Here is a 16,665-nt window from a genome sequence, read left to right on the forward strand (position 1 = left end):
ACCAATGAAGCAACAAAGAGATTATGATAAATTCTCTTTATTATGGCACAAAGAGATTAAGCAGCTTGTCCAAGACCACACAGCTAGTAAGTAATACAGCTAGGAGCCAAGCAAGTCTTGCTCTAGTGTGTACTTATAAACACTATACTGAATTATCTCAATAGCATATAACAAAGACCAGCAGGTTTGGAGTTAGCAAATCCTAGTTCAAGCTCCTAGAAATAAAAATCAGCCTTTCTGAGATCCAGTTTCCTCATTGGAATTGCATGAGAATTAAAGGAGATTATGTAAATTTTTAAATATATACAAAAACATATGTACACACACATATACCCATCAAGCACTGTTCAAATGTAAAGGAATATTTACTTTAAGCTTTGTACAACTGATCCTCAGCTATCATTTCATCTAATTTCACTAAAGTTCCCATGTATCCTGAAATATCTGTACATAACTCATGTCTTCTGATGATATATTCTATGTTCATTTTTTTCATTTTTCATAAAAAAAACTTTTGAAGGTTTTTGCTTTGAAGGACAGAATAGTTGTTTTCAAAAGAGTGGAAACACTATCAATTTTTTTCAAAAGATCATTTTCTAGACCTATTAAAACTTGACTTTCATCCATGAACCTTGTTAGATATCTCACATTTCTATTGTTGCCATGACAAATTACCACAAATTTCGTGGCTTAAAATAACACGTATTTATTCTCTCTTAGTTCTATAGGTTAGAACAGTCTGACCCAATCAGTTAGACAGGAGGAGTAAGTTCAAGAGAGCTACTGTACTACACGCTGACCATGGTTAATAACAGAATATTGGACTCTTGAGAATTGCTAAGAGAATAGATAGTAAGGATTCTCACCACACACAATAAGTGTAGAGTTAACATATATGTTAATTAGCTAGACTTGGTCATTCTACAGTGTATATGTATTTCAAAACATTGTAGTATATGTGATACATACATCCAACTTCTGTCAACTTTTAAAAATATTTTTTAAAGATTTATTTATCTGAGAGATAGAGTTATAGAGAGAGAGACAGAGAGAAAGAGAGGGATCTTCCCTCTGCTGGTTCACTCCCCAAATGGACAATGGCCAGGGTGAAGACAGGCCAAAACCCAAAGCCAATATCTTTTTCCAGGTCTCCCACATGGGTGGCAGGGACTTAAGCACTTGGGCCGGCCATCCTCCACTGCCCTTCCTAGGCAATCAGCAGGGAGCTGGATAGGAAGTGGAGCAGCTGGGCACACAACTGGCACCCATATGGGATGTTGGCATCAAAGGTGGCAGCTTTACCCACTATTACCACAACATCTGCCCCAAAAATAATTTTTAAAATTACTTTTCAAAAAAGAAGTCTGCTGCAAGTCTCAGTGAGCTAAACTCAAGAAACTGTCAGCAGGACTGTTCTTTTCTGAAGTCTCCGAGGAGGATCCATTTCCTGGTCTTTTCCAGCTTCTAGAAGCTTCTGATATTCCTTGACCTATGGCTTCTGCCTCTGTCTTCAAAACCAGAATGTAGCACATCTCTGAACAGAGCCAAGGAAAAGTTCCTGTTTTTAAGGACTCATGTGATTAGATCAGGCCCTTGTGGATAAGCTGGGATGATCTCTTTAAAGGTGCTTAACCTTAATCATTTTTGCAAAGTCCCTTTTGCCACATAACATATTCACAAGTTCCCAGGATTAGGACATGGACATCATTAGGGAGCTAATCTTCCAGTCATTGTAACTGTGAATGTTAGCAACAGAAAACACATTGGATATATTAAGAAGGCTTGTCAATATAGAAAAGTTTGGGAATTATTTCATTAGAGTCCTGAAAAACTTCCCTGTTAGAACAACTGTTATGCAGGAAGGAGACACAGTTGAGCTAACCTGAATTCTAATGGAAAGAAAGCCTGGTAATGGTGGATAAAGGACAGCAGGGCCACTTTAGTTTCAAAACCCAATGAGAGACCTGAAAATTATCCAAACTGAGACAGTTAATCTGCACACATTGTACCTGAGGTGTTTTGTTAGAATTGAGGAGCATTTTCCATCCCAGTTTATCATTTTCCAGAAAATAAAAGTTACTGTCATATATTACTGCAAATTAGATGGGCATCAGGAAATATGACCTTCCAGTCTACTAAAGGGTTTTTTTTAAGGACCCTGCTATTTTTTAAGGTACATTAAATAAATAACAATAGTGAAACGTCCGAAGTCTTATGCCTGTTTCAGTAACAACAGGGATCATCTAAGTGGTGTTAACAGAAGGCTGTCAGTGATAGTAAAGATTTCCATGAATGCTTGCTTTTAGGAAAGCAATCAGTCCACGCAACCAGAGAGACGTAGAGTACCTGGCGATAGTAGCCCAATTATGTAACTTGCATATTTCCACGTTTCCAAAAATCATGTGGGTGTTGGTACACCGTGCATGGTATCCAGCAGCTGTACTCCGGAAAATCATTGGCGATAGACTCATTAGAGCCTATTCTGTCATTCCCATAAAATTATGTCTTATTATGCAGCCATCAGAATCTAAGCCACCAAGAAACACTAAAATGACAATGATTTGCTTTGTGGAACAGCTCCTAAAACAGAACAAATTCAATTATACAGAGGCCTACTTTGTGGGAGAGATGAGCTTGGCTTTGAAAAATATGTGTGCCCTTGGAGCATGGATGTGACTCATAGTGAGGTGGGCATATTTCCATGTAGAGGACTCAGGCAGTGTGGGGGAGGGGTGGGGGGAGACAAGAGCAAGGTCTAGATACCATAAAGAGATACTGATGAGCTAAGGGATTCGGGCCATCAGCAGAGGCACAAGAATTCAGGAAAAGATTTCAATGTGACGAAAAAATCAGATGAAACACTTAGGAAATCAAGCCAATCAAGGAGCAATGAATTTGAAGGAAAAATGGAGAAGCAATCTAAGACGTCAGATTCCTGGACCAAAAAGATGTTATCCTTAGCTGAATGTAACATTTTAAAAAAATCTCCAAACTACACGTATCCAAGGACTGTGAGCTTGGGGGCGAGGAGAAGAGGGCAGGATTGAAAGTCAGGAGCCACAGACAACGAGGCCTTCCCGAAGTTCCTTACTCATTCTACAGAGCCTGACTGTGTACCAGGCACTTGTCCAACATATTCAGAGAGTGAATAAGGTAGAAGCAATTTCTGACCTTCAGGAGTTACATTTTGCTGGGGGATAGGGAGAGGGAGATTAAAACAACTTTTTTATCTGCAATTTTCTCTTCTAAAAATATGTGAGCATTAGACTAGATTACCCAGAATATTATTCCCAACTCCTCCAGTGCTGAAAGAGAGGAGAGAAAATTTGGAGGGTTTCACAGTGCTTATTTTGGATGATTAAAAAGGCTTTTTTTTCTTTATGCTGATCATGGTTTTCTGATATTTTTCTATAATTAACATGAATGAGTTACATTTGAAACAGAAAGAAATGCTCAAGAAAAACTCACTCCTGTCACTCCTAGGAATGGGTTGCTAGTGATCTGGAGGTCTGTCAGTCTTCATCAGTGACAGGTGCTGCACTCAGACAGCCTCGTCCCTCCAGGGACTTCCTGACGACCTGAGCTTTTTTGTCTCCCAAGGCTTTAGGGAACTTGACTCAGAGTCTTTCTGCCCTTTTCCCAATACCTCTGTGTATCTGGCCTCTTCTGTTCTCCTTGAACCCTTGAAGCTTTCTTCCCACACAGGAGTGTGCAGGCACATCACGCACAAACATACACACACTGGGCTCCTCTCACCTTTCACCCTCCTTAAATGGGGCCTACACAAAGGGGCCTCATCTGTGTCGTCCAACCAACCATTTCCTCCCCTCCCACTCACCTTCCCTGATGCTACCTAGCACACCATCACTGTGCTTTTTCCCCCAGAGCAATCTTGTCAACTTGTGATTTTATGAAGGAATCTCAAAAAGTCTGACAAAAATGGAATAGAGTATCCTGATGCAAAATAAATTTAATTCCTGTAAATGAGGGATTATCAAAAAGTTCACAGAGGGGCCAGTGCTGCGACATGGTGGCTAAAGCCACCACCTGCGGTGCTGGCATCCTATATGGACACTGGCTCAAGTCTAGGCTGCTCCACTTCTGATCCAGCTCTCTGCTATGACACGGGAAAGCAGTAGAAGATGGCCCAAGACCTTGGGCCCTTGCATTCATGTGGGAGACCTGGAAAAAGCTCCTGGCTCCTGGCTCCTGGCTCCTGACTCCTGGCTTCAAATCGGCACAGCTCCAGCCATTGTGGCCATTTGGGGAATGAACCAGCGGGTGGAAGACCTCTCTCTCTCTGTCTCTGCCTCTCTGTAATTCTGCCTTTCAAATAAATAAATAAATATTTAAAAAACAAAATTCACAGAAAATGCGTATTATGAAACATAACTGCACCAAGTTAAACATAGCTTTTAATACAATTTTTGAATAAACTACAATCGTTCAAAATTTATTTATTTGAAAGGCAGAGAGAGAGAGAATGAGTGAGTGAGCATTCCCAAGTGCTAGTTCATCCTCAGATGTCTGAAACAGCCAAAGCTGGGCAGAGCAGAAGCACAGAAGTCAGGGATCAATTCAGATCTCCCATATGGGCGGTAGGAACCCAGCTACCTGAACCATCACCAGCTGCCTCCCAGGGTGCACATCAACAGGCAGTAAGAATTAGGCGTGGAGCTGGCACTCAGAGCGAGGTACTCCAGTATAGGATGTGGGTGTCTCAAGCGACATCTTAACTGTTACACCCTATGCCTTCCCTTGCACAAACTTCCTGAAGCACCTTTGGGTAGATTTTGTTTCTTTGTAAGTTGATTGTCCATTGCCGCCACAAATCTGGAGTTCCCTCATAAAGACAGGAGTGGTCTGTATGTTCCCAGCTCCATTCCTGGGGCCTCACAGTGCCTATCATAAGCACTCGACCAATACTGGCTGAGTAAATAAATAAATGAAAGCATCAACTGGCTCCTTTGTCCTTTCTCTGTCATGAGTTTTGTGCCCATGCAGTCGTGTGCAACAGCCAAGCCCTCTGCCAGCTCACAAGAGCCAACTGTTAAACATTCAGGGATTTTGCAAATCAGTTGTTAAACTGTTTGTGGCTTGAAATCGGCCGTGGAATAGAATACTCTACCACAGACATCTGCAAATGCTACTCGTCAAGACTTTTTTTTTCCAAAGAGCTGGCTTAGCAGAACACCACTGTTCCCATTTCCTAAATCAACTTTAAATTCTAAACTTGCCCTTAAGTCACGTAAAATCTTTCAGTAGAGAGTGGGCACTGAGCCTAGTCGTTTGAGATGTCCGTGTCCCACACTGAAGTGCCTGGGTTTGATTCTTAGCTCCAGCTTCCTGTCAATGCCAACACTGGGAGCTAGTGAGGATGGCTCAAATAATTGGGCTTCTATCAGCCACATGGAATACCTACATTGAGTTTCCTGTTCCTGGTTCCAGTCCTAGCCATTGTGGGCATCTGGGAAGTAAACCAGGAGACAGGAGTTCTGTCTCTCCATAAATGTATTGAATATAATATACTTAAAATTTTTTAGATACTAAATATGTGCTTTGCAATTATTTGCCTGTTGGAAACACTTGGTTTTTTTATAAGCTAAATAATGATCTACAAGATGTGTCCCCGATCTAAAATTTTTGTTTCTGTGTTTTAGATCCTTATGTGAAGATTCATCTGATGCAGAATGGCAAGAGACTGAAGAAGAAAAAGACAACAATTAAAAAGAACACACTTAACCCCTACTACAATGAGTCGTTCAGCTTTGAAGTACCTTTTGAGCAAATCCAGGTAATGTCAAACATAATTTTGTCTTCCTATTCAATTTCATTCCTTCAGACCACATACATTATACACAGACCTTGCCAATTACCAGTGCACATGCCTTCATTAGAACTGCCATTCTCTTCCCATGCCTATTTGATGCTTGAGTTACATCAAGAAGGATATAAAATATACAGCAAAGGATGTGCTGATTCATCAGCCAAAAACATCTGGCATTCTGTTGAGCAGAAATAAAGTGGGGAAAAGGAAATCAACAGAACAGCTCTGCTCATTCAAAAAAGAGCCTTGACAAAGGTTCAAAGGCCAAGAGAAAACGAGCTTTCACTATTTACTCACAGGCTGTAATAACTGATTCTCCTTATCACATCTTTGGAGCAAAAAATAGAGAAGGGAAATATTTTTGGTTGATGTTAAAAATGCAGCGTCTTGAGTATTCACAGTTGATTAACTATAGAAAAATCCAGCTAAGTTTTATTTTTAATTGTTTAAACCCAGCTATGTGTGTCTGTGTTGGAATGGATGAATATTTTTATAAAGATGATGCCTTAATATGCTAGACAATAATTATGGTAAGAAGTATTCTATTGAAAAAGTTCTGTGGTTAACATGTTCAGAACACAATGCTGCATGTGGGCATAATGACAGCATGTGATCTTACTTAGGGATTAAAAATTAATCTTCTCACTCATTTCCATAGATTATCAGAATTCATAGATTATATCCACTAATTATGAGCTATTTCTTGCTAAATTGTAATGGGTATGAGAGAATAAAATAGCATAAAGAAACTCAATTTTTTGTATGTTACTTAATAATAGAGGTGAATGCATCATTTTTAGTGATATAAAAGTTTTCCTAAACTTGGAGAAATAAGGAATAACCATAAAAACTACAACATGGAATGTTCCTCTGCCCAGATGACCCAAAACTCTTCATTTATTTTTCACCTAGTCTAAGAATTTCATATCTTATCAATGAATCATACCTTTATTCCACGAAGAAAGCTAATAGCTAAATATATTATCTATTTTAAGCACTTTATATGCATAATTTCATTTAATCCCTACAATCATCCTGTGTGAGAGGTATCATTGCTATAATAATTTTATATATAAGGAAATGAGGCTTAGTTCTTGACATATAAAGTATGACTAATAATAGAACCCGTATCAACTTGAGATTCTGCATATAAAAGAAATTGGAATGGTGCCCAGCACATAGAAGTTTAATAAGGGGTTCCCAACAGTGCTGTTATTAATAACTCTAATGTCATCTCTTTTTCCAATTAATAATTTATTGGAAAATCTCAAAATAAGGTTAAGTCTACATATAAATCAGCATTGGCCAATAGAACTCTCTGTGATGAAAGAAATGCTTTATCATCCTTGCTGTCCAATATGGTAGCCACAGGTGGCAGATGAGCACCTCAGTCTCTAGTGTGACCCAGGAGCGTTATTTAACCTCAGTTAGTTTGCAATTCAATTTAAACTGCGTGGGGAACCAGTGTTGTGGCACAGGGGATTACTCTGCCACTTACAACGCCAGCATTCCACATTAGAGCACAGTTTCGAGCCCTGGCTGCTCCACTTCTCAGCCAGCTCCCTGCTAAGGAAACCAGGAGGCAGCAGGAGGCCCAAGTCAGTGAGCCCCTGTCACTCATATGAGAGACAGGAAGTCCCAAGCTCCTGGCTTCAGCCTGGACCAGCTCTGGCCATTGCGGCCATTTGGGGAGTGAACTAGCAGATGGAATACCTCTCCCTCTCTCTCTCTGTCCTTCCCTCTTTGTTAGTCTACATTTCAAATAAATTTTTTTAAGATTTTATAACTAATAGAGTACCTGATATTTAATGTAATATACTGGAATGAAACAGACATTTTGAGAATTGATGATTGTTTATAGCCCTTGTCTCTTCCGTTGAGGAACTGTGTTTTGTTTTGTTTTGTTTCTTTCCCTTTATACTATTTGTTGAACTCTTTTATTTAGAGTAAGGTTAACTATACAACCATTAAATATACTGAAAATAGATAATTGTAAAAATTGTGACTGGGAATTCAAGACGGAGGGAGAGAAAGGGTTGGAGCATGGATGGGAGGGAGAGTGGGGAGAAAGTGCCACTATGTTCCTAAATCTGTATATACAAAATACATGAAACTTGTATAACTTAAATAACACTTTTTAAAGATTTTATTTATTTATTTGAGAGAGAGACAGTTACAGAGAGAGGGAGAGACAGAGAGAAAGGTCTTCCATCCTGTGGTTCACTCCCCAAATGCCTACAACAGCCATAGTTGAGCCTATCCAAACCCAAGAGCTTCTTCCAGGTCTCCCTCATGGGTGCAGGAGCCCAGGCACTTAGGCCATCTTCCACTGCTTTCTCAGGCCATTAGAGAGCTGGATTGGAAGTAGAGCAGCCAGGACTCAAATCAGCACCTACATGAAATGCCAACGCCACAGGCAGAGGCTTAGCCTTACCAGCCACAGTGCTGGCCCCCCAATGTTTTAATTTAAACTGCCACTTTCAGCACACTGGGTTAAGCCTCCACCTATGATGCCAGCATCCCATATGGGTACCAGTTGCATTCCCGGCTGCTCCACTTCCAATCCAACTCCCTGCTAAATGCTCCTAGGAAAGCAACAGAAGATAGCCCAAGTGCTTGGGCCCCTGCCACCCATGTGGGAGATCTGGATGACTTTGAAGCTCTTGGCTTTGGCCTGGCCCAGCCCTGGCCATTACAGTCATTTGGGGAGTAAACTGACAGAGGGAAGATCTCTCTCTCTCTCTCTCTCTCTCTCTCTCTCTCCTCTGCCTTTCATATAAGTATATAAATCTTAAAAAAAATAATTTGGACTGCTGTATGTTGCTCACTAGTATCTGCTGTATCATATAGGGCAGTTTAAAATGACCAAAAACAACTAGTTATCCCCAAGATCCTCACAATGGGTCATGGTTTTTTATAACCTTCCCCGTATGTATTTGCACATAGTGCTAAGTTGTGTACACTTAATCACTTGCACAGTTGATACCTAGGTAAATGGCATGGCTGAGAATGCTGACTCCCTGGCCCCAGTCATTGAGCCACAGAGTCTGCTGCTTTGGACTTGCTGGCAAACCCCCAAGACATCAATTTTCTCCAACAATTGATTTTGCAATATCTGCTCAGTCCTGTACTCTTTTGGGTTCTAAGATCCTATTCCTATGGAAAATAGCACATCCTGGCATTTTTTTTTTTAATTCCACAAAACAACCCAAACCATGGTGTTAAGATATAAAAGAAAACCCCTATTGTAAACCTTCTGCTTTGAGCTATAATTCTATAGCTTTAAACAAAATAAATGTCCTTTTCAACCACAAATTGCAGAAAATGCAGATATATTGAAAGTGAGGCACATTAAAAACAAGACATACATTGAGTTTCTGGTGCAGCATTTTAGAAGAGATAACACTTTGTTAAGAAAGAGGAAAACCCGAGCTGGATATAGAATGTGTTAGGCATGGAAATAATGAGCACTTCTTGGGCTGAATCCCTCCTCTGTCCTCTGTTCCTCCAGTCAATTTGTTTTTTTTTTTTTTTTAAGTTTTTTTTATAATGCTGCTTTCCTAGGCTTTCCATTTCCCTAGAGAAAATAATTGAGTGTTTCACATGTGAAAAGAGGCATTTAAGTCTCCCATACGCTGATCTTAAATGATTGTCTGCCCTTCTATCTTTCTCATCCCTATGAAATAGATTATAGAAGCAGCAAAATAGGATTTCCAACAGCACAGGAAAACTTTACCTCTCTGCCTCCACCCTCTTTCCCCCAAAAAAAGTGTAAAAATAAACTATAAATGCAACTGAATAAATGAATCCAAGGCCTCTATCAGGATACTTTGTCTTGAGTGCTACTAATCAATTTATTCTTAAGTGGAATAATCAAAATTCACTCCAAACCCTAAGAAAACTCCACTATCTTTGTGCCCAGTGTCCCCCAGCCCATTCTCTTGCCATATGATTTCATCCTGATGAATTTGCTTAGGACAAGTTCTTGGTTCCAAATACCATCCAGGGGATGGGTAGTTCTTTTAACAATGGAATCACCCCCAAGGCCACACCAAGGAAGTCTGTCCCCTTTACTGCCAGTGTGTCGCATTTTACATCCCAGATCCCACTTTGAGAAGTCACTGCTCTGTTCCGAAGCTATGCATCAGCGACGTCTCTCAGTAAACTGGCACAGTAACTCTGTCCCCTGAGTACAGAGTCTACAGGGCTGGAACTCAGCTGGATACACATCTGGCCCTGGCTCTCCGGACTGCATTTTCTGCTACATTTAACTCTGGTCACAAAACATTATGCATTGTACTTTACTTGAAACGCTTCCTTTATTTCAGTTTCTAGATCAGTGTCCTCACATGTTCCGAGGAAGCAAATTCATTACTTAGGTAGTAGCACTGAAATGTGCTTTTAAAAAACGTATCTTTCATACTATGATAGTATGGGTTTGCTTTCGTGAGTTCAGTCAGTTTCAGAATAAGTTGCTGGGGCAGCCTTTGATACCTGCATCCCATGTGGGCACCAGTTTGTGCCTGAGCTGTTCTACTTCTGATGGAACTACCCGCTAATGTGCTTGGGAAAGCAGTGGAGGATGACCCCAGTTTTGGGGCCCCCACACCCATGTGGGAGAACTGGATGGAGTTTCAGGCTCCTGGCTTCAGCCTTGCCCAGCCCTGGCCATTGCGGTCATTTGGGGAGTGAACCAGCAGATAAAAGATCTCTCTCGCATGCCAGCATCCCAGCATCCCATATGGGCGCCTGGTTCTAGTCCCAGTTGCTCCTCATCCAGTCCAGCTCTCTGCTGTGGCCTGGGAGGGCAGTGGAGGATGGCCCAAGTCCTTGGGCCCTGCACCCGCATGGGAGACCAGGAGGAAGCACCTGGCTCCTGGCTTCGGATCGGTACAGCGCTGGCCATAGCGGCCATTTAGGGGGTGAACCAACAGAAGGAAGACCTTTCTCTCTGTCTCTTCTTCTCACTGTCTATAACTCTACTTGTCAAATAAAATAATAATAATTAAAAAAAAAAGATCTCTCTTTCTGCCTCTCCCTCTCTGTCACTCTGCCTTCCAACTAGATAGATACATCTTTAAAAAAGAAAACAGTAGCCGGCGCCGTGGCTCAATAGGCTAATCCTCCACCTTGCGGCGCCGGCACACCGGGTTCTAGTCCCGGTCGGGGCGCCAGATTCTGTCCCGGTTGCCCCTCTTCCAGGCCAGCTCTCTGCTATGGCCAGGGAGTGCAGTGGAGGATGGCCCAAGTGCTTGGGCCCTGCACCCCATGGGAGACCAGGAAAAGCACCTGGATCCTGGCTCCTGCCATCGGATCAGCGCGGTGCGCCGGCTGCAGCGGCGGCCATTGGAGGGTGAACCAACGGCAAAGGAAGACCTTTCTCTCTCTGTCTCTCTCTCTCACTGTCCACTCTGCCTATCAAAAAAAAAAAAAAAAAAAAAAGAAAACAGTAAGTTGTTAAATAAGCCCTCAGAATCTAAGGAAATCATTGAAGTAAATCCCATGTAGTCTACAAGGTTATTTCCATTTAATGTCAATGTCAGATACACAATAGTTAATAAATGCTAATTGAGAGACAAAGATATCATGATTTAGTTACTAAAGACTTTCACTGTATTATCACATTTTACCCTTGTAAGCTTAGCTCAAATTCTATATTAGTTTTTTTTTGTTTGTTTGTTTGTTTGTTTTTTTTTTTTTTTTTTGACAGGCAGAGTGGACAGTGAGAGAGAGACAGAGAGAGAAAGGTCTTCCTTTGCCGTTGGTTCACCCTCCAATGGCCGATATTCTATATTAGTTTTATGAAAAATACTGGCTGTTTCCCCTCCTGAAATGGGAGTATAGCACAAGGTTGCTTTGAGAAATGCAACCAAAGAGAGAACGGCCTGAGTACCAATGGGAAAACCGTCACTGATGATAACAACTGAGATGAGCGGATTTAGAGATGAACACGTTTCCACAGGAAGCATGGCCTAGTGCTTTGTAGCAGAGGCTCTGGCAACCAAACCACTCATTTCTTATGCCGTCTCTGACAGGTTATGTAACTTCTCTGAGCTTCAAGCATCCATTTTTGTATAATAGCAATATTAATGGGATCTACTGTGAGGACTGAGTTAGTTCCTATATGAGACTCAGACGAATGCAAAATATGTAACACAAATTAGCATTTAAGGGTTCTGATGGTGAAGATAGTGACAATGATGATATAGTAATGGAAAAACTAAGACCAGAGCCAAGTTTTCTTTTTCTTAAAGATTTATTTTATTTGAAAGACAGAGTTACACAGAGAGAGGAGGAGAAAGAATTCACTTCACAAAAGGCCACAATGGCCCTCGTGGCCAGGCCAAAGCCAAGATCCTAGAATTTTATCTGGGTCTCCCGCATGGGTGTAAGGGACCAAAACACTTGGGGTCATCTGCTACTGCTTTCCCATTTCATCAGAAAGGAGACAGATTGGAAATGGAGCATCCGGGATTCACAGGAGGTGCTGGCATTGTCATAGGTGGCAGCTTAACTCACTATGCCACAGTGCTGGCCCCTGAACACAGGTTTTCATGTTCAACTCATTTTCATCCTCTTCCTGGTGACTGGAAATTCATTCTTCTTATTTCCAATTCTTTAGGGTTTTTTAAATATTTATTTTATGTATTTGAAAGACAGAGTTACATAGAGAGAGAGAGAGCAAGAAAGAGAGAGAGGTCTTCCATCTGCTGGTTCACTCCCCAAATGGCCTAAACAGCCAGAGCTGAGCTGATCCGAAGCCAGAAGCCAGGAACTTCTACAAGATACTCATGTGGGTGCAGGGGTCCCAGGACTTGGGCCATCTTCCACGGCCTTCCCAGGTGCTTCAGCAGGGAGCTGAATCAGAAGTGGAGCAGCTGGGACTCGAACCGGTGCCCATGTAGGATGCTGGCGCTGCAGGCCAGGGCAAGAACTTGCTGTGCCACAGCGCCGTCCCTTCTTTAGATCTTAAGGAAGTGTTATAACAGGGATTTATCTGTCTGTCTAGGTGATTAACATTTATTGTTCATCCTCTTTCAGAAAGTGCAAGTGGTGGTAACTGTTTTGGACTATGACAAGATTGGCAAGAACGATGCCATCGGCAAAGTGTTTGTGGGCTACAACAGCACTGGTGCGGAGCTGCGACACTGGTCAGACATGCTGGCCAACCCCAGGCGACCCATCGCCCAGTGGCACACCCTTCAGGTGGAGGAGGAGGTTGATGCCATGCTGGCCGTCAAGAAGTAAAGGAAAGAAGCAACCTTTCTGCATTTGCCCACATAGTGCTCTTTAGCCAGTATCTGTAAATACCTCAGTAATAGGGGTCCTTTCATTTTCCCAGCCATGCATTCCCAACACGATTCAGTGGTACTTCAACTCCTGTTTTAATTTGCACAAATTTAAGTGTAGAGAGCCCCTAAGCCCTTCATCATACCACTGCCCTCCAAATCTAATCTTCTTTTAAGCAATATGATGTGTAGATAGAGCATGACGGAAATTATTTATTGTATCACACTGTTGTATATACCAGTATGCTCAAGATTCATTTCTAGTTTGTGTATTTGTATGTTGTAAGCGTTTCCTAATCTGTGTATATCTAGATGTTTTTAATAAGATGTTCTATTTTAAACTATGTAAATGGACTGAGATATAGGAGAGCTGATAATATATTATATGGTAAATATAGTATCGTCTGCATTCCAGCAAAAATATCAACTTGTAAGGCACTAGTACAGTTAAACGGACATCTTAAAGGACAACTTAAACCTGAGCTTTCTATTGAGTCATTTGAGTACCAAGATCCGCTTATGCCACCTATTTGGTGGGTGACTCCAGTTTTGTAAAATCCCTTCACAGGCAAAACAGCATGATCTGAGCAGCATTTTGGCAGACCTCAAGGAAGCATAGCCACGAACCAGAGTAGCATCTGTCCATACCTGTGAGTAAAGCTACGATCACGGCTTCACGCTGACATCTGAGGAGGCAACTGGACAGGAGTCAGTGAGCTCACGTCACTGCATCTCCAGTGACACTATGTAGTGTTCAGTGTGGACGGGTGTTGGGGTGGGAGGTGGGGGGGGTGCATTTTTGATGGGGAAATGAGGGATGGGTGAGCGGGAGAAGAAGCTAAAAAGAAAAGTCAGCATTTCTGAAATGTTGCCTGACTATTAAAAAGAAAAAAGCAGCTCTCCGTTATCACCTTTATACAAAATGTACATCCTGCGGGTTCTGTTCCAGATTTCACTCCTATAATAATTCCAAAAGATTTGCACATTAGACTTTGTAACAAAATATTTTATTATACAAATCCAGACTAGAAGGAATGCAGAATATTTTTAACACAGCAATCTGTGCTTATTACACAAAACTACTTTGTGGTAAACAGACAGTATTGTAATCCCGTCTAAAGATGAAAAATAAATTTAGCCATAGTTCTGAATGCACTTCAATTAAGCCAAAACAGACAGCTAGTGATCTTTTTATATACTCTTTTTACTTCAATAAGTTTTAATTTGTCCTTTAACAAGGTGAAACAAAACCAAGAACAAGTTCTAGAACCCTGAAGCAACCTCTTATGTATACTAGATGCTTGATTTAGGAGGCGTTTTTAAATGTTTTCCATGTTATTCTGTAGTACATGGCACTATTAAGAAGCTACTAGTCATTCCATAAGCGTCTTAAGGACTGCTCTGTGTAACACTGTGACTGCCCTGTGTGCTTAGACACGTAGTTTCCTCAGTGGATAGCACTCAACTTACTCCTTAGTGATAATGTAACAATACTGCCATTCCCTCTACTGCACTGCCCAAGGTGTGTGTAGCACAAACAGTTCTCATTACAAAGGACCAATCTGCAACGGAAAAGCTATGCAGAGGACAAGAAAGAGACATAGAGCGGGGTGGAACACACAGCACTTTGTCAAGCACTGTGCAATATGCCATATTCTTCCCCCACCCCCCCGCTACGGCAGACAAACCACCCTGTGGAAGGGCAGCCGATGTACGTGTAGTGCATCTGGCCTTTCATCTCACTCACTTCTGTGACCCGCGTGAACCTTCAGGCCACAGAGAGTAGTGATGTTCCAACGTCAAAGTTTATATTCACATAGACCAAAACAAAATGGAGGAAACCCAAGCCTTGGCCTCGTGTTCGGCCCTTAGGATATCACGCCATGTTTACTTTTGAAAAATTCAAGAGAATTCAAAAAGGGCTGATGGTAGGCTTTGAACATGGGCTTGGCTGTTTCCCAACAAAACTAGAATTCTTGTCATGATTCTTTCTCATCAAAGAGGCAGACCCTTCCACCTTTCAGCCCAGTCACAGTGAATGGTTTAGTGCTGGGACAGACACAAAAGATCAAAGAAAAATATCTCCTTCTTCTGTCAATGGTCCCTACTTCTTAAAAGAAACATAGACAGTAGAAATAAGTCACAAGTCATAATTTGAGACAAAGCATAGAGGTGAACAGGAAATTCAAATGAGACTCTTTCCAGTACAAAGGACCAAACCCTACCAAAGAAAGGGAATTGATTGACTTTTGAAAATTCCTTAAATACCAGAAACTGGCATTTAATTTCACTCTATTCAGCTTTAAGTTGTTCGCAGTGAAACAACACTTTAAAACAAGCAGGTTCAGGCTGCCTAATATACATTATTTCTTGCATTAAAGTACTACTAATGCATTCTCTTGCAACACTGCCAGACATGGGATTGTCACCATAGAACCGCTGGTACTATGCCACCCTCAGAAGTCAGCGACCAAACCTGCTTGATGACCAAGACCCTTTCTCGGACAAGCCACTTGTCCCTTCCTGACAAAGCTGTGTAAAGTGTTAGATTCTGATGCTCTAGAAAGATCCTAGTTGCCTTTGTGTATATTTATTGCCTGCTTGAGTGTTTCTACGTGTGGGTTTTCCCTGTATCTTGTAGCAATGTCAGGGTGTTTTCTTCTGCCATATGGCTCGAGGCCCGCGAGCCGACCCCTTTAGCTGTACTTTACGTTCATTTTTTGATGAAGTGGTTTAAATTTTGTTTCTCTTTGTGTAGTGAATTCCACAGTAGTTTTCTGATTGTTGTTAAAAATGACTTAACATATTACACGGATATTCAATAAAAATGTTTTATTTCCTGTTGATGATGCTGCCTTTCAACTCCTTTCTTCCTGGTTCTGGTGGTTCATCAGTGAGCTGTTGATTCTGGGGGGAACTGTTGGAAGTAGTGTGGGTTAAACAAAACTTGTTCCCGATGCCAGCCTCTGAGTCACTTCTGTGGACACAGAGTGGCTGCAGGGAAAACAGTGCCTGGGACCATGTGGCCATCACTGTCCAGAGTCCCTGGGCACAGACGTGCTCAGTGTGTTTCTCTGTTCCTGCTTGTGATCAACTCCTCTGGCAGAATTGGAGGCTTTGCATCGCCCAAAATGTGTACTTCAGAAATTTCCCTCCAGAGCCTGCCTGAGTCAGAGCTTTCCAAAATGGGACTGAAGATGAGATTGGTCACCTCCATGTTTAGAGGATAGCATAGTACCTGAAATGCCATGCCTACTGTAATTGCTGGGAGGAACAACTAAGCATCTTTCCTCCATTAAATTCAACATATATCAGACACCTACTTTCTGCTGGGTTTTCACTGGATGCTGGAGACCAGAGGCTCAAATGATATGTAAATATACTATCCTAATGCATTTTAAAAATAAGAGCGTACTTAAAAGTAGGTGCAGGCATTTGGGGCAGCAGTTAAACGGCTGCTTGGGACACCCACATCCTGTATTATGGTGCCTAGGTCTACATCCTGGTTCCACTCTGCCTTCTAACTCCCTAATGCACCTGAGAAAGCAG

General features: G+C 41.7%; 1 protein-coding gene across 10 annotated transcripts in view; it reads left to right on the top strand.

The window, feature by feature from the left end:
- The window catches only part of SYT1 (synaptotagmin 1), a 675,493-nt gene extending 659,531 nt beyond the window's left edge, over positions 1-15,962 (top strand). For all 10 annotated transcript variants that reach the window (XM_051846474.2, XM_051846480.2, XM_051846475.2 and 7 more), the window contains 2 exons: positions 5,661-5,794; positions 12,869-15,962. In XM_051846474.2, the coding sequence (XP_051702434.1) occupies positions 5,661-5,794; positions 12,869-13,075 (341 nt within the window). In that variant the 3' untranslated portion in view covers positions 13,076-15,962. The remainder of the gene's footprint in view (positions 1-5,660; positions 5,795-12,868) is intronic.
- The last annotated feature ends 703 nt before the right edge of the window (positions 15,963-16,665 follow it).

Source organism: Oryctolagus cuniculus, chromosome 11 (assembly GCF_964237555.1).
Source record: "Oryctolagus cuniculus chromosome 11, mOryCun1.1, whole genome shotgun sequence".
Lineage (NCBI taxonomy): Eukaryota > Metazoa > Chordata > Mammalia > Lagomorpha > Leporidae > Oryctolagus > Oryctolagus cuniculus.